Source organism: Artemia sp. Qi Xiang Cuo, chromosome 12 (assembly GCF_049724085.1).
Source record: "Artemia sp. Qi Xiang Cuo chromosome 12, ASM4972408v1, whole genome shotgun sequence".
Lineage (NCBI taxonomy): Eukaryota > Metazoa > Arthropoda > Branchiopoda > Anostraca > Artemiidae > Artemia > Artemia sp. Qi Xiang Cuo.
Genome location: NC_142805.1, coordinates 24,521,433 through 24,543,680, shown reverse-complemented (window position 1 = coordinate 24,543,680; position 22,248 = coordinate 24,521,433). Strand labels below are relative to the sequence as shown.

The following is a 22,248-nucleotide window of genomic DNA, read 5'->3' as shown; positions in this document are numbered from 1 at the left end:
ATGGGATAAAGTTCAAAAATGAATAATATCAAGGGAAAAAGTATAGAAGCACTTACATTTTCATCTTTGACCACTTTCAATTCAAACAAGGATAATTCCTCGGTCATAGGACCCATGTCACCAGGTATAACCATGTCTAGCTTCATCTTCTCCATAAGCTTCTTCCTCTCTTTCAAAATTCTTCTTTTCTTCTTTTTCAACTCCCTTTGCTTTTCTGCTTTCATTTCCTCTATTTCAGCGTCTAGTTCCTTTAGCCCTTTCTCTACTTCATTTTCGCCCTCACTCTCAATTTCCTCTTCTTTTTCGGGCTCTACATTTTCAGCTTTGATTTCTTTATCTAATTCTTTCTTTAGTGCTTTTCGCCAGTTGATAAGTTCCCGAATATCTTTCTTTCCCAGAACTTGAATGTCTTTAAAACACTCACGGAGTTCAATGGATATTGAAGGGTGATTTGCTATTCTATCATCATCCAGTATAATCTAAAATGAAGCAGCTTCAAAATGACAATTCAAACATGAAAAAAAGGATAGAGAGCCATTCCTGCTACACAAGGTGTCGACCGATTACTGTCGATGTTTCAGTTACCGAGTCGTATTTACGGCTTTGTTATTTACTATTTGCAATATTATTTATTATATTATATTTACTTATATATATATTATATTTATTCAAATTATTTGTTTATTTTTATTATATTATATATTACTATTATTATACATGATTTATTATTTACTATTGCTATCATTTACTGCCGAGTCTTATTTACAGCCAAGATCGGCCAAATTTGAAACAGTATGACCTCGGTATTGCCAATTACATAAACCACACTGCTACCACAAAATTCAAGCATATACGAAATACAAAATAATTGATGACTGAAGTGACAACAGAAGCAAATTTCAAAAAAATACATCTGTTTATACGTTTACCTTTTTGGTTACTGTTACGTGAGGCTTTCAGTTTTTACATAGATAAATAGAGAGATTGCTTGCAAAAATCTTGTGCACAAGGAGCTATCGTGCCTTTTACTGGCTTTAAATTGCACACAAGAGAGCCAATCAGGTTCCAACAAGACGCTGTTATTGTGTTTCTCCAGGATTAAAGACATTAAGAAATAATAGGAATGGATTACGAGAATACGTCACTAACGTAAACGAGTGAAGTTATAGCACACCTTTTACCATGCAATTACTGGAAAGTAGTTTCTCTTTGGTTCTCTTTAATTTTTTTATTTTATTTAGGAATTATTATTAAATATAAATAGCAATATATAAATATGTCATTATAATATATACAGTAATTATTATATATAAGTATTATTATATAAACAATATAAATAAATAAATATGAATAATTAAACAAATTGTATGTAGAATGTAAGCAGTAAATTATTATTATAAGTAATGTTAAGTTCACACCAAATCCTATGCAAACTCGGAGGCCAATCAATCGAATTTTGCATGTTTGATGTCACGTTCAGTCTGAAATACCTTTCTAACTTAAACATATATTGCGTACGAAAATTACGAAAATCATTACTTCGCTGAAGTAATGAATCTGGGACTGTTAATTTTTCAATTTTAGTTTTTTGTTTCAGATTTTATTGTAGGTTTTATTTTATTTATACACGTAGTTTGCTGAGGACGGCTCTTTGATATAGAGCCGAAATAATCTTAAGGTCCGAACAAATTTCACTGCCTTAGGTAGGTACATTCTCTGTTGCTTTACTCATTTGCTTGTGACTGTTTTTGAATGTACCAATCAGTTATGTTTTTAATATTCTGATATTTCTGTATAAACGGTCACTAATTTAACTCTGAAAATTGACTCTTGACATACAATTATTTTATATTTAATTTTATTTATGAGTCATTTTAAATTATTGACCTTGAAGCAGCACTTTCTGCTTTAATTTTTTATGTAGCTATTTATTTAGTTTTGATCCACGTTTTGTGTCTTCTTTTTTGTGTCATAACATGCTCATGTTAGCTCAAGCTATTATAGTGAATATATATATTCTATATTCTTGAATATAGAATATATTCTATATTCTACTTGTTGTTTTTATGATGGAAAGGCACTGTGGTCTTCGTCATTATTTAAATTCTTTCCATTTAGAAATATCATATAGGTATTTTTCAGTCATCTAAAAAGTTTTCTAACATTGGCTTGTCACAGAAGGTAATTCCAAAGTCTCAGGATATAAATCACAAAAGTCTATCAGAGGATTTTATCAGAGAGGGGGATTTCAGAGAGTTTTACTAGGTGAAGGAGAGTTAAAAATAGCAAGACGACAATTTTAGGAAGGGGGGGGGGCATCCCTTCAGATAGATACACTTTAGGATTCGATACATTTGGGTCCACTTCAAAGAAAAATTGTGATATTTCTAATAAAGAATTGTTGTTAACAAGTGGTGAGGAATTTCGTAAGATAATTTTGAGCTTAAATCAAGGGGTCGACTGAGCTAGGAATTTCAACACTTCTATTCCAACGGCCAGTCAGTTGATGATGTGTAAGGTTTAATTGAGCTAATCCTTCATCATAATAAAATAGTGAGATCCTAGAATAATTTAAATAACTCTCTTTCTAGATATTATGTATCGCTTTATTTTTATTGACACTTTAATTTGCGGCATACTAGTGGTTTTGGGAAACCTAAATATCTTATTTCAGCAACTTAAATATTTCATTAATGACTATAATATTTCATTAATTTCATAATGATAATTTAATGACTTTGGGTAGTAACTAGGCACTAGTAAAAAATAGAGATTTCGGCGTCTTTCTGCAACTCAACACAAAATTGCTAGAAACAATTTTTGGTGAATTTTGTCAACACTGTGTTGTCGGACTTAAGATAAATTTATAGCTTTCGAATAAAGCTGGTCACTAGCTCCAAACAGAGATTTAGGCGTCTTACTGCGATCCAACACAAAATTATTTGAAAAAAACTACGTTTTCTAAAGAGTTAAAGAGGCTGAGTTACAAGGTCGAACCTTAAAACGTACAGGGATTAGGAGGCACAGTTGGGGGGCTGCCGCCCCCAAAACCCCTCGCTTTCGCAGCCTTTCAATAAAAAAAAAGTTTTTTAAACTGAAAGTAAGGAGCGACATTAAATCTTAAAACGAACAGAAATTATTCCGTATATGAAAGAGGCTGTGCCCTCCTCAACGCCTCGCTCTTTACGCTAAAGTTTTTATTGTTTAAAAAAAGAGTTGTGAGAAACTCAAACTTTAGCGTAAAGAGCGAGGCGTTGAGGAGGGCACATCCTCTTTCATATGCGGAATAATTTCTGTTCGTTTTAAGATTTAATGTCGCTCCTTACTTTCAGTTTAAAAAACTTTTTTTTTTTTATTTAAAGGCTGCGAAAGCGCGGGGTTTGGGGGTGGCAGCCCCCCAACTGTGCCTCCTAATCCTTGTACGTTTTAAGGTTCGACCTTGTAACTCAGCCTCTTTAACTCTTTAGAAAACGTAGTTTTTTTCAAATAATTTCTGCACGTTTTTGTACAGTTTATTACTTATTATTGCTTGACTAACTGTTAGATGATTGTATATTATTCTTTTCTTTCTCGACAGGGTGTTTTAAGGGTCGACCTTGTAACTCAGCCTCTTTAACTCTTTAGAAAACATAATTTTTTTCAAATAATTTAAAAAAGAAACTGAATTTTTTTAAAAAATTTAAATTCAGTATATAAAAAATTTGATCTAACGGTGAATCGAACTTGGGTTTTCCGCCTGACAGCGAGGAGTCTCACCGCTACACTAAAGAGACATAATTGAAATTGTTTTTTAGTGACGTGATGAATCTTTTTGACGCAAGCAAAACTAGATATTTGGTTTTTGGAAAACAGGGAAGGAGTGATCAGATTGAGCTGAAATTTCGAGGATAAGCTCCCAGGTCCCAGGAAAGCTTATCCTCTAAATTTCAGCCCGATCAGACAACGTTAAAGGGGGGTGTGGTGGGAAAAATTAACATGGGCTAATATAGGAAAAAAAGGCTTTTCGTAAATGTAAATTCGGGGGATAATTTTTTCGGTCTGAAAATATCAAAAGGCCCTAACAGGTCGAATTCTGCTTCGAATGAGTCCTCATTAAACCGGATCTGTTGCCAACTGTGGCCTTTAGGCGTGGCTAAAAAAAAAAAAAAAAAGAGATGATGAATTTTAAGTGGCTATATTTGGTTTTTTGAAAACAGGGAAGGAGTGATCGGATTGAGCTGAAATTTCGAGGATAAGCTCCCGGGCCCTAGGAAAGCTTAACCTCTAAATTTCAGCCCAATCGGACAACGTTAAAGGGGGGCTGTGGTGGGAGGGTCCAAACTTCCGGCCCAGTTTACCCCATGAAGATAAAGTCGGAGGAGGATGAAATTTTGCAAGTTTCTTAGTTTGAGCTTGGGCTACAAAATGCAATTACCGCCGTCTCTCTGCGACCTCTAGGACCTGAAATCGCTTAACATTGTGGTGGGTCGCCTCTTTATAGAGGCACAAGTGTGCCTCCTTGATACGAGCTAGTAGCTAGTAACACATGCTTTTCTCTCTATTTGATAATCTTGTCAATAAACTTACAGTTATTCATGTTCCAAAAATAAATAAAAAAGGTGTACTAGGGCTACCACAATTTACAGACAAATTGGAAATAATTCCATTCAAAACAACAATTGTATCAACCATAAAAAAATAATAACAATTGTTGGTGAATGTTTAAATAAGCATAAAAAGGATTTTACATGGCTAGAGCTTTTTTTCTATTTGATAATCTTTACAAACAGCCTCACAATTATTTATATTTTGTAAAAATAAAGAAATGACTGATAAATTACTGTATGCTCCAAAATAGAAGTAAAAATAATTGCAAACACAGCTTTATTGTATACTTGCTATATGAGATTCACTCGGCCCTTTACACTAATTTTTATCAGTAATTCAAATAATCAAAAAATCTACAAATAATATTCTTTATTTTCCTAAACCCTTAATAAATAATGAAACACCATGTCATTATGGGATGTCCCGTTTTAGGCAAAGAACTTTCCGAAGTCTCAAGGGCTTTGTTGATAGAAAAAATGAAAAACACTTCTATTACCAGCAAATTTTCCCACAAAATCAAAGAAGAAATTTTTATGAGACGATTCAAAATCTACTAGGATTACCCAAGACATCAACGTTCTTGTAAAAAAAAAAAACTGAAATTTTTTTCTTAAAAAGTAGAATTTCATTCCTCAATTCAGATGCAGAAACGGTTGATTCTCTATATAATTCTTTATAACAAATCATTATATTATTATTATTACATTAAATCATAATATGAAATAAGTTATGCATCTATACATAACAATACACATTCCGTTGTAAGTAAATTATCAAATATTAATTTGGTTAAGGGATATTTACCTCCTAGGAGTCCCCCCTTTTTTAAGTGGCTAAACACTTTTCAAAGACCCAAGAGCTTAACGAAATGATGCACAAAAAAAATTCTAATAGAAGCAATACTTTTCTTCAAGATTAAGAAGTTTTTACGAGACTTAGATTGTGTTTCCGAAAAGAATTCTAAGGATCTTATCATTCTCTCCAAAAGAATTGGAAATGCTTCTTCCAGCAACTTAGAAAAGGAAAAAACTTTATCCTAACTTTGGAGATCATTTGGTTCTTTAAAGCGAACTTGAATGACACTCTCCGGTTATCAAACGACTATATTAATTAGTTTCCGTATTTCAAACAGCATAATTAACTTCTCTAAAACTCAATTCACTTCTGTATGACGGCTATATCTTCTACAAAACTTCACAGCCAAAAACAGCTTTGTTAATTGATTTTATTCAAAATGAGTTCTCTATATTTATTTATGTCCCTCAAAATCGATAAAATACATAAACGAAATTGCCAAAAAAGTAATAGTTAAACAAATCATTGATTTAAAATAGGCTTGATAAGATAAGGGAATAAAATGCGGAAAAAACAACAACAAAATAACAAACGTTACTTAAATCCTGGAAAAAAACGATAAAAATTATCCTTCTTAATCCTATAGTTCCAACGCCTCTTTAATTTTAAATCGGAAAAATAATTTAGTGTTACTAAAAAAAATTGGTATACGAAGAAAAAATGTTACTGTTAGGCTTTACTGGTTATTTGGCTAACTTTATCCATCGATCCCAACATCATATTTAGTATTAGCGCTTGAAAATAAGGCGAGTTGAATTATTCATATTACTATTTATTTATATTATGTACCAATTTAAATTTATTACCTATATCAAGTTATATTACTATTAAATAGATAAAGAGCCAGTCAGACGAGAGGCAGGGCGTTTTCTCGCGAAAAATTGGCAAAAAAGTGCCAGTCGCGAAAACCGAATAGAAAGTGTAGCTGGCTTAAAGACAGGCTGGTAGAAATTATACCGACTAGTCGCGAATAACGAGCAAAAAAGCAAGTTCTTTAAAAATTGTTCTAACCAATTCTTATGTATATACATAAGAATATATATATATATATATATATATATATATATATATATATATATATATATATATATATATATATATATATATATATATATATATATATATATATATATATATATATATATTTAAAACCCTGGCAAGCATCGAAAACTAACTCAAATTCTACAATGGAAAAATACTCACTTCGGGTACGGTACCCCTCGTTCAAAGTCGCATGATTGTTTTCACATTAGTGATTGGCTAGGAGCAACGGAAACTTAACAATTGTATAAAATAAGGTTATTTTTTATGCATCCCTTGGAAAGTTCCTACATTGAAGCTTTTTATTCAAAAAGGAGGAAAGGATACCCTCCCCTCCTGTATATATGTTCTTAAAAATATTCGCAAAATTGTTATACCCATTTATCGCAATACAAATAACTGAAAATTAACCCCACCTGACCGATATTTACGCAAAACATAAACTGCAAAGTAATTAAAACAAATATGCCAGTATATCTGGCTGAAACGAAAAAAAAAATTGAGGAAATGTTTAGTGAAGAATATTCTGTATATTACCAGATCATCTCACTGGGGGGAATATAATCTTCAAATCATCTTCAGAGGGTGGATCATTAGCTTAAACTCACTCTGTCTTAAATTAAACTCACTTAAAGCATCAAGGACAATAAAATAAGAACATTTTTAGCCCCCTGATCCATCCTAGGTCTGTTCATAACTGAAAACGGCTATTTTTTTTACAACTTTTCTTATGGTTGTTTTAAACAACGCAGTTTTTAGGACAGCACCATATTTTCGTCGGTGTTGTTGTCTTGAACCGAGACATCGATAAGCCACACTAATTAGATAATTTTTTTCATCCGTAAAATTCAAAGGTTAACAATATTTTGATTCCCCCCCCCCCAAAAAAAAACGACACCTACAAAGAAAAGCTACATTTTCATAAGCTATTTGACGCCACAAGTTCTCATTTTATTTTTTGTGAATTTTTCACTAACGTTCCTGTTTTCAAATTTCGCACCTGCTGTTACCAAAAATTGCATAACTGGATACAGATGTCTTTCTCATTAAAATAGAATTCTGTGCTTTCTAAATTTTTTAAGATATATATACATATAATATGGTTACGTGAGTTTTAATTTGCCCGGTTCTAAAAATCAGATTGCATTTTCACTGTCCTTGGTGATTTAAAATTAATTATAAATCAAGTAAACAGACGATCCATAAAAGAGACAATCAATCGATCTATTAATTAATCAAGCAATTTATACAGTAAGTACAACTAACCTCGCTGGCGTTGGCTAAGATGTCTAAGTAATTTTCGCTTTGGATAAAGTTTATGGCCGAGATAGGTCGATACAAGTTCAATTTGCCATCTTCATAACCTTCTTTCTGGGGCTTTTTTGGCAATGGCTCTCCAAGACGGGGTTGAGCTTTCGTCAATGTTTGTTCTGATTCAATCTCCTAAAATGAATGAAAAAGTAGACGTTATACAGGAGCCTGAAGAAAAAAAGATGAAAATTAATGATTACAAATTACGATTCAGGATTTGATGATTTTTCCCAGCATTCATAGCTCCATTTTACATAGTAAGCAAAGGCGCATCCAATATTTTTATTCGGGGGGGGGGGGAAGGGTAAAAAAGTTTTAAAAGCGCATCAAAAATGTGTTTATATTTATTTTGTTACGTTTTTATGAGTCGGGCAGAAAATTCAGGGTGGGGTGTGTGCTCAAACCCAGTACCCCCCCCCCCCGGGATACGGTCTTGATAAGAAGTACAACTAAATAGCTTTGATGACGGTCAGAATCCATTTTTCCAATAATTATCAAACAGTTCGTGGTAACCAACTTTAAGTAAGGAGCGACCCGGCTCAATAGTAACCGAAATTCTAAAAAAAAAAACGGAATTTTGATACCAGTAGATAAATCAAAAGAATTGAGTTTTTATGCTGATTTCAAATATATGATTTTCATCAAGTTTAGTCTTACTTATCATAAGATACAAGCCTGAGAATATTTGCCTTATCTTCGAAAAAAGGGAGAAACGCCTAAAAAATAAAAATCATAGAATGTTAATGAAAATCACACCATCAGATTCAGCGTATCAGAGAACCTTAATATAGAGGTTTCAAGCTCCTATCTGCAAAAATGTGGAATTTATTGTATTTTTGCGAGAAGAAATATCCCGGATGCGTGTTTTTTTTTTTTTTTTGCATTGTGATTCACAATGCAAAAAGGGACAATGTGGCCCGGCCCTGAAACCATCATTTGCGCCTTTCTTTCATGCCAGCAGAAACTATTTTAATCCTGGTGTTCAAATACGCTTCTAGTAAATTCTCTTCTTGATATTTTCCTTAGTATTAATTAATTCTAGTAGCAGTTAATGAAATGCCACCTTTTTATTTGGATACGCGGTGGCTGTTCATCTTCTTACGCAATGCAATAATTTAATAGATTGGGAAGGAGGAGCGTGCGTAGCTGTTTTGGCCCCAGGCGGCTTGGTGCTGCAGTGAGCTGTTAGTAGTAATAGCATTCTATGGATAGAATAGATTGATTCCAGTAATAAATCAATGATAGATCATGATTAGTTTGTTCTCATTATATGATTTGTTCGCTTGATTTTCATTTCATTATCACTTTGGAACTTTGACAACACTGCTTGCATTTACTTTTCTCTTTTCTCCGACTACCATTTTTTTTCTAGATTCCCTGTCTTAAAATACCCATTGAGCACATTTATTTACCTTAAACCTTAATCTGGAGCGAATATAGGGATTTGCGTCCTCGTAATTGTATGCTATAAATATCTCCTCTGCCAAAACCAAGCATCTGTATTAGACCCCGGTGCCGCGCCGATGAGGGTAGACCGGTGGCGGCTGGGCCAAAAACAGCGCGCCACGCCGCGCCGCGGGTTAGTTGTGGGGGGCGCGCCGTCGGCGCGATCGATGTTGACCGCAAACATTAATGCTTTCATCAGTCTTTCTTAAATCACAGCTTAAATTTACAGCAGATTCGAGCCTATTCATGAGTTCAAAAATTCACAAGTCGCTGGCTGGAAACTGGTCTTCTTCGTTATCATCAAGAGAAGTAGAAATCTGGTAGAAACGAAATGGCTATGGCGTTTCAGAACCCTTGCATAATACGAGTAGTTGAAGTATCTATTAGCTATGTATTCTTAACATAAATAATCATCAAAATTAGTAGTTTTTTTCATCGAACGTTACTGCATACAAAACTTCAAATACCGTATCACAAAATTCGTCAGTTATCTGGGTAAAAACTTTGAAAATAACTTTGAACTTAGAAGCTTAATTTTTTCATAATACCCTTTGTCTATATCTATTTTGTCACCTTCAAAACAGTTGAAATGGGCGACTTTGATATTGATTGTTTTTTTATTTGCTCTTTTGGATTCCTAAAAAACCTTCTTGTATTAAAAACTGGTTTTTAATAACAACTTAAAAAAATACATTTTAAAGTTTTTTTTGGCTCCTTTATAGAATTTATGTCATGTAGGCTAAGGCTGAACTGCTGCTTTTTTATTGCTTTTGACTGCTCTTTTGGATTTTATTCATTTTTTCTTTTGGGGATTCATTCCAAATTATAAACTGATAAATACCTAATATCAGTCAATTATAAACTGCATCTAAAAGGAGTAAATTTATCCAATTGAAAAATACATGATGAACACTTCACATGAGAACACTTCAATTACAATGAAACAAAAAACACTTCATGGTTTATTCGGTATGAAGAAAAATGAAGTGCCAGCTATTTTCTTAGGTAAAAAATGAAAAGCTCATCCGTTTTAAATATAATTACATGAAATAATAAGCAGACTGAAGTAGCTCCAGGAAGATGTTGAGATTTTCATCCTAGTTCGTCACTTTTAATCCAAGCAAAATGTTAGGACACTTAGTATCAGTTATTTAGTTTAAGGTTTGATTTCCAAATGCTCACAAAAATTACCAAATTTAAGAAAGTCGCAAAAATAAGTCACCTTTGGTCAAAATACTCAGACTCCTTTTTGATTCCCACCCAGGCTCAAAGCTTCTGCTATGGTCATTTCCATGGAAATCTCCAAAGTTTCTTTTTAAAATAGCTTTCAAGCGTAGTTAGAGGTATTTACTATTTTTTGCTTTTCTTCAAAGCTTTGAAAAAAGTGTTATAATATTCCAAATGTTACATTTGTTATATTTGTGCATATTTTTGGTAATCATTTGTGGGGTGATCAAATTTTTTAAACCACTGTAGATGCGTAAGATCGTTGCAACATCTAGTACCCTGAGGTTATAAGACTGTCAAAGACTCCTCCTTGAGCCTCCCAAATTGAAAGCTTTTATTATGACCTGGCCTTTTAATGTAACTTGGGCACTGGACCAAGGGCGCCATTGTCACTCGTGCGCAAAGTTAGGTGGGGATGTCGATATTGCTTTCGTCACACCAATTCATTTTAGTGTGAATCTGCCTGGTACTTATGAATGAATGTTTTCAAAGTAAACCCGTTTCATCTATAAGAAAAAAACGGGTTGGGCGCATATGCCCCTCTCCATTTCGACAATAAAACCATTCATGTGCTATATCAAGTATAACTCACAAGAATCTTGTTAGTTTTTTCCAACTTTTCAACTTCTTTGTATCTCTTCTTTCAATAAAAAAAAATCAAGGTGCTATCTCTTAAATAAAAAAACCCCCTATCCCCCCCTCTGGATACCATCTTGATAGGATACCGTCTCTGCTTTAAATAAAAAAAGATAATTAACTTATTGGCATCTCTACTTTCAAAAAAAAATCGAGGTTTTATACTTTAAATGTTGTTGCTAACTACCCCCCCCCCCCACTCTGGATACCACCTTGATAGGATGCCGTCTCTGCTTTAAATTAAAAAAAATAACTTTTTGGTATCCCTGCTTTCAATTAAAAAAAAATTCGAGATATTATCATTTAAATGTAATACCTCCCCCCCCCTCTGGATACCATCTTGATAGGATATCGTCTCAGCTTTCATTAGAAAAATAATTTACTTAATAATTAACTAGGTCACTATATGGTTCAAACAAACACGCAAAATAACGTTAAACAGCTTAGTGTTCCTTGAAAAAAAATTGAGGGATTGAGTAAAGGGGTACAAAGACAACAACAAAAATGTCGAAATTATTCAGATATAGGCCTACCTCAAATTACTGAAAAACTGAGTCATAGATTCGCCGTGGCATTCAATAAGATCCAAACAATCTAATTAAAAGGGAGCACACACAAAAGCCAAATTAGGCCAGTAGCCTATGAGAATTCGCCAAATTCCCAAGACAATGAACAAGTCCTAGTAGGGGGCCCTGGGTCTATCAAAATATTTCAATGGTTTCCCAGGGAATTTGATATCATTTTCTTCTGTCTCCACTTTAAATGAAAAAAAATAATTATCTTTTTTGCATCCCTGCTTTCAAAAAAAATGAGGTATTATCATTTGAAAATGATAGCCCCCTATCCCCCGCCTATAAGCAATAATTTATAATTAATTTATCAATCATATTTTTGGGGTAACCTCCGGTTCGATCTTTAATTCCCTAACCTTGAACATAGCTTAGTCTATAGTTAAATTTTGTCCCAATAGAAGGTTTTTTTTTGGGGGGGGGGGAGTAAAAATGTTTCAGAAGGAAGATTTTATTTTATATCAGGCGTTAAAAAATTGAGTATTAAACATTAAAAAAATCTCATCCAAAACAGCAAAAAAAAAAAGAAAAAATCTGCAAACTTACAATTCAGCTGTAGAAACAATCTGTCGGCTGTCCATTTCAAAATCCAACTGAAGGCTGAAGCTGTATAGTAGTGAATGCGTTCTATAATTCTATTCAATTTGAAAATAAAATTCTTGACTACGAATGACTTACTTGACTTGACTAAATGCTCATACTGGTGGTCCAGCGTAGAGAGACACGTGATTCTTCGCCTCCATTCGGAACGGTCTTGTGCAAGCGTGACTGCTTCTTGTATATCAGTGCCGATCATTGACAGGTACTGGGTGAGGCTGTCCCTCCATTTGAACTGGAGACTTCCGTGGGGGCGCTTCCAGCCATGCACAGGGGGATCAAAATTGAAGAGAGTGCTGGCGGGTGTTTCTGCTGGCATGCGGACCAAATGGCCGAACCACCATAGGGTTCGTGCAGCGACCTGTCGAGAGTTGGGGGTCTGATCTGTTAGTGCCAGCAATCGGGTGTTGGAGACGAAGTCGTCCCATCTGATCCCTTCAATACGTCTCAAGAACTTTGTTTGGGCCACGTCTATGGCATCACGAGCAGAAGCAGCAGCCGGTCAGGTCTCAGCACCGTAGAGAAGGACTTGGGTTACGGTGGTGTTGCAGATCCGCATTTTTGTTTTTCGGCTGATGTTGGGCTTTGACCACACTGAACGGCATAGTCGTGCCATAATTGATGCGGCTTTTCCGATGATTGACTGAACTTCAGTTTTGACTGAGCCGTTTTCCATGATGACAGATCCAAGGGGGGTGAAAGACTTGACAACCTCCACGGTGTGCCCTGATACGTTGAATGCTGGTGAGTTGGCGGTGTTACCTGCGGGGTCAATGATCATTATTTTTGTTTTCTGCCAGCTAATATGTAGTCCCACTTTCAGGGCTTCTTCCGACAGTGTGTTAAGGGCTTCTTCGAGTTCAGCTGCAGAAGTGCATATCAGAGCAATATCATCAGCGAAGTCGCAATCGGCTAAAACTCTGTCGCCAAACCTTAGTCCGAAAGGGAGCCGGTTCGTGGTGCGATCCATGACATAATCAATCACTGCGTTGAACAGTTCAGGAGCAGCAGCACAACCTTGCCGTACACCGGTATTTATTTCGAACAATGAGGTTCGACGACCATTAACCTGGACGGAGCTTTTTGTACCAGTGTAGAGCGCCTTGAACAGGCGAAAGTGTTTGTCCGGGAGACCTGCTCGTTCTAGTATAAGTCAGAGAGACTCACGGTCGACCGAGTTGAAGGCTGCTTTTAAGTCAACAAAGGCGAAGTATGTTGTGCGCTGGAAGTCACGAGCTTTCTCGATGACCTGGCGTATGGTGAAGATCTGCTCGGTAGTAGATCTGTTTGGCATGAAACCTACTTGCTGAGTCTGGTGGCACTTACGGATGAACTGGGCACCTCTATCGATTAACGTCGTGGCAAATAATTTGCTGGGAACCGACAGGAGGGTGATTCCTCTGTAGTTGGAGCAATCACCTCGACTACCTTTACGCTTCCATAGAGGGAGGATTATCCCTTCCTTCCATTCTTGTGGAATCAGTTCTGTTGTCCAAACGAGGGAAAACAGCATGTGCAGCCATAGTAGCATCGGCGGTCCTGCAAATTTTAACAGCTCTACGGTGATCCCGCAGGTTCCTGGTGCTTTGTTGTTTTTCATCCTCCTCAGAGCATTCTGTATCTCTTCTACAGAGGGAGGCTCAGGCTCTGGTAGATTTTCGCTTGTTGTTTGCTCAGCGGATGCGACTAGGTCGGGATCGACGTCGACTCTGTCGGTGTTCAGCAGTTTTGTGAAATGCTCCTTCCATCGATCAAGCTACGCGGTTTCATCTTCGAGCATTACGCCGGAGGTGGATTTAACTGCTCCTATCTTTGGAGGTTTCTCCTCGCTGAGGTCTCTGACATGCTTGAAAAGCGACATGGTGTCACGTTTTCGTGCTGCATCTTCTAGCTCATCAGCTTATTTGTCAACAAATTGTTGCTTGTCTCGGTGGATAAGTTTGTTCCTGACCCCGTTTAACCGTCTGTAGGAGGGCATATCTCCGGCCAGCCGCGCTTTTCTGCGTTGCTCAATGATTCGCAAAGCTTCTCGCGACAGCCAGGGCTTTTTTGAGTACATCTTTCGACCGACGGTCTCAGTGAGGACCTCTAATATATTGTTTTTGTACGTCTGCCAAAACGTGTCCGGGTCAACAAGGGTATTCAGGCATACAAATCTGTTCTGGACTTCAACTAAATACTTTTGGCGGAATTCCTTGGTTTTTAGTTTCTGAGTGTCCAACTTTGGTTGGCGTCGTTCTGTAGGCTGGGCTTTGAGTCGTAGACGGAAGTTCGCAACAACTAATCTATGGTCAGTATTCCCGATCTCGGCGCAGCGATAGGTTCTGTAGTTTTTGACTGATGACCGCCATCTTTGGTTGACTATAATATAGTCGATCATCTTTCGCGTCCGCCCGTCATTGCTATACCATCTTGACTTATGAATGTCTTTCCTGTGAAACAGGGTGTTTGTAATGACCGGTTCGTGCATGGCGCACAGCTGGAGGAGTCGGGTCCCATTTTCGTTCAAAGAATCAGGGGTAACTGGACCAATTACAGATTTAAAAGCTCCGCTGGGGTCAGATACAGTTGCATTGAAGTCGCCTACCACGACCAAAACATCATGAGGGGAAATCCGAGAGAGAGAGCAGCTGTCAGAGCCAAGTAGAATTTGTGATGTAATGATGTAAGAAATAGCGATTGGGAAACTGCATTCGAAATAATTTTAACTCATTTCATAAAGACGATACTTTTTTTTGTCAACATATTAAGAACTGTGTTTATTGTAATATTTGCAAATGCATATTGCATCTGTCTGGTTTTTATGCAAAGTAACAAAAGAGACTAAAATTAATGAACAAGAGAGTAGTGAAGAATTATGGTATGCCAACTAACATTTGGCAGGTAAACTCAATGGTGATAAATCGCTAGGAGTGGCACCGTGATTGCGTGATTTTCGGGGATTGGGGGAACCAATTTTTTTCCAGGGAAATACCCAAAAATTCGGGGATAGTGCAAGCCCTGCTTGATTTCTAATCAGGAAAATCGAAATACTAAACCACACGAGAAGGAAAAGCTCCGGCTTTGCGGTTGACGCAATAAAGAATTGCTGCAAAATTAATTCAAAGTTGACCAAACGCCGCCGCCTCTGCCGGCGGCGGCGTGCCTGTTGCGCGCCGGCGGCGTTACGACACTTCGGTGGCGTTCGACCGGGCCTCTCGTCTGCGGCGTTCGGTCGATCCGCCGGCGTGGCGCCGGGGTCTAGTCTCAATACTCTAATAAACCTTAGTTTTCAGTAAAGTGCTTGTTTTTCACCATGATAAGTAAAGTTTGATCTTCTAACACTTCTTTTTGTGAGTCCTCGTTCTAAAAGCAACTTGCGATAGTATCAAAGAAAAAGTCACCAATGCCATCTGCTATTTGACGTTTCTTCAGTTCTTTTAGTGTAATTATAGAACAATATTAGCATAGTAATAAGCACTGGATCTCTATTTCTGAAACTAACAAATTTGCCAAGTTAAAGAAAGATAACAATAGCGCCAAGATTAGTCAAACGCTAGATGGAACCAGCGATAATTTATTGACACTAGGACCAATCTCCAGTTTCCGCAGGTTCAAAAAATTTTCATTTGACCACTAATTAGGCTACTATTTATTTGTATGTCCCGGATAATCCTCTCAATAGCATCTTTATAAAACACTGTTTATAAATTACTATCTGAATTCTATATTTTTAAAGCAACTGGATACCCTGTGGTTAATTTTGCCTTTTAAAATTTTGTTTTATTCTTAGTACTTTAATTTTGAACGATTTCTCGATTAGATGTGTTTTTCAAGTTTTGTTTCGAGTCTTATTAAGTAGCGAAGTAATCTTAGTGAAACAAAAAAAAAACAACGTTTTTTTGGGGGCGAAGGAGTGTTGCGATTGAATGCTCGTTTCCTGCTTACCTTCTCGGAATAGTGTTTCATCTGTACTAAGAAAAATACTAATTCGCTGATCGCCGTACGAAAGTACGGCAAGCATGGAGTTTTGACCCGCTAAAACTGAGACAATAACGGCTTTAGCGGGATGCCTTACTATCGATTTTAGAGCCAAAGAGATATCTCTCACCAGATATCTAAAGAGAGGAAGGCCTGATTACTGGCCACTCCTAAATAGCTTAAATAATTATAATTTGAATGAACATTCATATTATACGGATTCGCAAGTAAATTCTCTATTCGGTAATTCCCTTTTTACTTGTAATAATTTAAATGAAATCCGGAAAATCTTACGTAAAAACCTATATATGAAATGGTGTGAGTTATTTTGCCAAGCTATTAAGCCCTGGATCCTTCAAATTTTTACTGATCATACTGACCTTCTTTAAGTCACAGACCTTACTCCAAATTATGAACTGACACAAATTGTAGCTAGCCACTTTAAATTAAATTCATTTTTATGTAGAATTAATAAAAGCGATTGTTCCAATTGTGATTGTGGTGACGAGGACACTTTACATCATTATCTTTTTGAGTCTAAATTTTTTGAAAATGAAAGAACTGAAATGCAATGTAAATTACAAGGTTTTTCTTACTCTAATAATTTTAATATTAATGTTATCTGGTTCATCAAAGAGGCTCGGTATGCCGTTTTGGAATACTTGAACCGAACCGAACAAAGAGACTAGATATTGTATAATTTTTTTTTTCCCTTCATTTTATTACTATTAAGTGCTAATAATTGTTGTCAATTTATTGTTTTTCCTTTTCCTTATTTCTGTGTGGTGTTTAGTATTTTGCTTGTGATTCTCAGTTTTTGATATTTTATGCTATATTTTATAGATTAGATAGTGAAATACTCTGTACGGGTTTAATCACTGAATGAAATCATTCATGGGGTTTTGACGCAAGCACAGTAGTAAAATTTGACAGTTTACTTCATATAAATAATGTGCTTTTTCAGGCACGGAAGTCTCACCGTAGTATGAAGGAAGGGCAACTTCAAAAAAAGATGAACAATGTCTGTAGAAATAACTTGGGAATCGGAAATGGCAGCAGGATGTTATTTGGGAGAGAAGAAGAGACTCAGCAACACCCAATGGAATACCAATGGCTAATGACGAAGTAGGATACAAGGTAGTAGACATAGATCGGGAAAACGAATTTGTATTATTTCTTGGAGTACGGTTGATGAATATTGGGTATCTTAAGATATAAATAAGGGGATGAGCTTTTTTGGAAACTTGATTGAAGGCTGAAACTGAATTTAATGTGGTTGACTGGCAATTATCTATTTTCATTTTGCCATATTATGTGCATTAGTTAGTATCGTTCTGTGCTATTTTCCCTCTAAAGACTTTTCTCTTTTGGACTAGGGACTAGGGAGAGGCTACCAATTTTGGTGTGACGGGTTTATACACAACAATTTTGCGTGTGTATAAAAATATATTATTTATTTTACTGTGAGACAGGGGGCAAATTTGCACGAACTATCCTTGAGTTAACTCCTAATTATCGGTAAAGGGTGAATTCGCCGTTTATCCTTGAGTTAATTGACGCTATTTGACTTTAAGATTCCTTACTCTAACGGATAGAAATCTCAAAAGCCGCCCATTGAAACTAAAGTATGAAACAACTAGTATAATAGTTCATGTGAATTCGCTCTTTGTCTTTCAGTCAGGATAATTTTATTTTTGGTAAAAGAAATGTCGTTTTGCTGAAAGAAATTTAGAGGAGAATTTTAAGATGGGGAATTTGACAGCGTATTTGCTCATTCATAGATAGTCGATCAGTTAGAGCAGAATAATGTAACTTTGCTTACAGTTAAAATTTTCAAATATTCAAAATTTTTTCACTGACTGAAAAGACGATTTAAGCAAATGCAAACCCCATCAGATGTAAATGTTATCTAGAAGTCAAGCAGGGTATCTTCAAGTCAAGAGGCTATTCTTTGAATAGATTTAACTTTACTGGATTTCGTGTGAAATTTGCGGGTGCCAAACCGGAGAAGCATATTCAAGATGCGGAGGAACAAAGGAGGATTGGTAGTGAATAAATATGTTCTATCTTATATTAATAAACAAATAGATTACAGAAAATGGACCTTGTGTGCCATATATCTGCACTCGAATTTCCTCCCTCAGTCAAATTACCTCCTAAAAAAATCACTATTTTATGTTATTCCCTCTTTTACTTTCTTACATTCGATTCATTATTTAATACTCTCATAGCTGTTATATAGTGCAGTTGCAAATTAAATTGCAGTTGCAGACTTTTTATACATGTGCCTGAGACCTGCTCCCCAATTTCGAAGGGAGCAAACATTGTGAGATTATAGTTGGTTTGTGCAAAAGGGAGGTTGACGTCTGAGGGTTGGTATTCTTCTGCAGGGAAAATATTGAGGCTTCTATATCCCAGAGCTGTTTTCTCCACGCTGTAGCTTCAGCTTGTTTGTACCAACCCTTATACCCTCCCTTCGATAAGGGTTCAAAGCGGGAACCTTAATTTTAACATATTGGGTTTCTAGCAAAGTGTCAGACATATATATTCTTATATAAATCCTTGAGTAATCTGAAGGAGGACACCCTATTCAGGAGTTTGAAAAAGGAGATAGGTGTTTTAACTTAATGAATAATATTGTTGTTTTTTATATCCTATTTTAGATTAGATGAAATTATGACACAGAGTAATTTCAGGGAGTACGCAGAAATTCCAGGAGGCATATAATTAAGAAAAAGAGGTGGAGTATTAAGGAAATATATTATTAGTATTATCGTGGATTCATAAGGGTTTGTCGTTGAACTTTCGTCAAAAAAAAACAAACGGTTATGATACCAATAGATATATAAAAAAATTGGCTTTTTATGCTGATTTCAAATATATAAATCTCATTAAGTTTAGTCTTATCTATCAAATGTTACAAGCCTCAGAAAATTTTCCTGCTTTTCAAAAAAAAGGAGGAAACAGCCCCCGAAAGTCAAGTTATCTCAATGGGAATCACACCATCAGATTCAGCGTATCAGAGAACCCTACTGTGTTGGTTTCAAGCTCCTATCTGCAAAAATGTGGAATTTTGTATCTTTTGCTAGACGAAAGATCACGGACACGTGTTTATTTTATTATTATTATTTTTTTTCCCAGGGGTGGTCATATCGACCCTGTGTTCCTAGAATATTGGGAGGGATCTCATTCGAAAGAAAATTAAAAGTCCTAATGCCCTTTTTAAGTGACAAAAAAAATTGGAGGACAACTAGGCCCCCGCCCCCTTTTCCCCAAAAACTGCATAGCATAAACTGTAAAGAATAGCATATATTAAATGCGTAACCTAAACTAACCTAGATACCTTTCCCTCCCTAAACCCCAAAAAACCACAGTTTAATACCGTATACGCAATGAAAACCACGCTTTCATTGCCTACTCTATAGTGGTTAACCCCAAAGGCCCTCATAATGCAAGAGTACCGTCTTTATATATGTCTTGCTTTCTCTTTTCTGTCTCAATTTTACGGGCAGAGTGGTTAAGAGTAATTGTCCCGGGTAAATTTTCATCGGGATTGAATTGTCTAGAGGATATTTCCGTGTGGTAGAGGGTTTTTGCGTGTAGGTAGGGCCAAATGTCCTGGTATTATTTAAGAAACGATCAGAAATTAAATTAAAAAAAAAATAGTTTTTCAACTGAAAGTAAGGGGCAACATTAAAACTTAAAACAGAAATTATTTCGTATATAAAGGGGGTTGCCCCCTTCTCAACACCCAGGGACTTATTTTTATTGTTTTAAAATAAAGTTGTGAGACGGAGTAAAACTTTAGCGTAAAGAGCAAGGCGTTGAGGAGGGGACAGCCCCTTTCATATACGGAATAATTTCTGTTCGTTTTAAGCTCTAATTTTGCTCCTTACTTTCACTTAAAAAAACTTGTTTTATTTTAAATTAATTTTTGAACGTTTTTGAATTAATGCAGGTTTGGATTTTGGCTCACCGTACATGAATAATTAAAACAAAATTTGCATACTAATTTTACTTTTGTTTGGTTGAACGGCTTTCTCGAAAGTTGTTTAATTTTATTTACGAACGTTTTTATTAGTAATAAATATACGTAACTTATGAATTAACTTACGTAAATTATTTTCGTAACAATAATTTATTTTGTAATAAATAATAATAGATTTAACAATAACAATATTCCTTTATTTTCAACAATAGCTAGATCAATACATTTCAATGATTCTGAAAAGCCCTAAAGTGAGGTATCTCTCCTAAACTGTAAACTCTCCAAGAGCCTTCAGATAAATATGGAAAAGGACAGAGGGGGTGTTGAAATTTATCTCTCATCTCATTTCATTTAAACTGAGCCAGAATAATTGAGGCACGGCGTGATATCTTCCTTCTTATTGTAGAAAAACGTTAATTACTTTTTTTAAAATTAAAAAGAAGAGACTGATTTAATTTATATTTCATTAAAGTATACAGAAGGAGTTATAAGCGAACATTAGCTACCCTGAATCTAGGACGATGCGTCATTTTGTACATGGGGGGGGGGTAGATACATCCGAGGGTTAGTTTTAATTGCAAAGATCCCACATTAAGCCTCCCGATGAAAATAGAATGAATTTTGTTGAGGGGGGTGTGGTGGTATTTCGGAACTGGTTTATGATCACTCTTGATTCACAGGAATAATTGTAATGCACACCTTTATCAGTCGCGTTTGGTGGTTGGGGTGGTGGAGTATATATATATATATATATATATATATATATATATATATATATATATATATATATATATATATATATATATATATATATATATATATATATATATATATATATATATATATATATATATATATATATATATATATATATATATATATATATATATATATATATATATATATATATATATATATATATATATATATATATATATATATATATATATATATATATATATATATTTATATTTATATATATATATATATATATATATATATATATATATATATATATATATATATATATATATATATATGGTTTTACCAGATATAATCTCATGCTTTTTCACTCGTTGCTCCTCTGTGAGTTTTGCTCCTCTGTTGATTCTGTTTCTATGATTTGTTTATATAGTGTTTGTTCCATTTCGTTTTCATATAACCGTCTTTATTTTCACCTTTTCTTTTCTATTTACTTGCTCTGTCTCTTTATTCGTTTTCTTTTTATGTTTTCTTATTCTTTGTTTTGTTTTCTGGCTCACACAAGGTATACTTTAGAGTCAAAGCTAGCTAACTGATTAGATATTTTTAATAAAATCAAACAAAACTAAAATAAAACCTGGGCTATAATTAGTAATGAATAAAAAGTTATAAATAAAGGGAGAGAACATTTTGAGAGCGTGATAAACTCTTGTAAAGCTACTGTAAATGCTAAAAAAATGAATAAAAAAAAACTTTGTGACTCTTCGAAGTGAAAAAATATTTATTTTGTGAGGAAGAATTAGAGTTGGCAAAACATGGATTAAAATAATAAAACCCCAGGTGCTGTTAATGTTGTAAACGAGTTTTCGAATAGGATTCATGGAAAAGAAGAAGTTCCTAGCAATTTTATAAAACTCAAGTTATCTATAAGGAAGGCCAAACTCAAGACCCATCTATAAGGAAGGTAATCAGAGTGAGAATTGTAATTTCTCGGGGACTAATTTGATTTCTGTAGTAATCAAATTACCTATTATAATGCTGCAATTGGAACTTAAAGAGGCCGTACATACAGTTTTAAGAGAAGAACAGTGTGGCTTTGGGTTGGGGAGAGGTTTTGTTAATCAAATTTTATTCTTAGATTATTAATTGAGAAGCTCACGAGTCACAAGACCTATGACATCTGATGTCCTAATTTCAAAACCCAGAAGTCTGAGTTTTTTCAATCAGTACAAGTGTTTTATTATGCCGTTAAGAGCTAAAGCTCTCTCTAAATAAGTGATTGTCTAAAGGGAAGGTCCTATCCTTGTATGGGGTACTAGATAAATATAT

General features: G+C 35.1%; 1 protein-coding gene across 1 annotated transcript in view; it reads right to left on the bottom strand.

Annotated features, from left to right (window-relative positions):
• The window catches only part of LOC148945911 (pre-rRNA 2'-O-ribose RNA methyltransferase FTSJ3), a 156,406-nt gene that overhangs the window by 26,479 nt on the left and 107,679 nt on the right, over nt 1-22,248 (bottom strand). Inside the window, exons 5-6 of the mRNA XM_089097756.1 lie at nt 7,750-7,926; nt 57-479 (exon numbers count right to left, since the gene is read on the bottom strand). Coding sequence (XP_088953882.1) covers nt 57-479; nt 7,750-7,926 — 600 coding nt within the window. The remainder of the gene's footprint in view (nt 1-56; nt 480-7,749; nt 7,927-22,248) is intronic.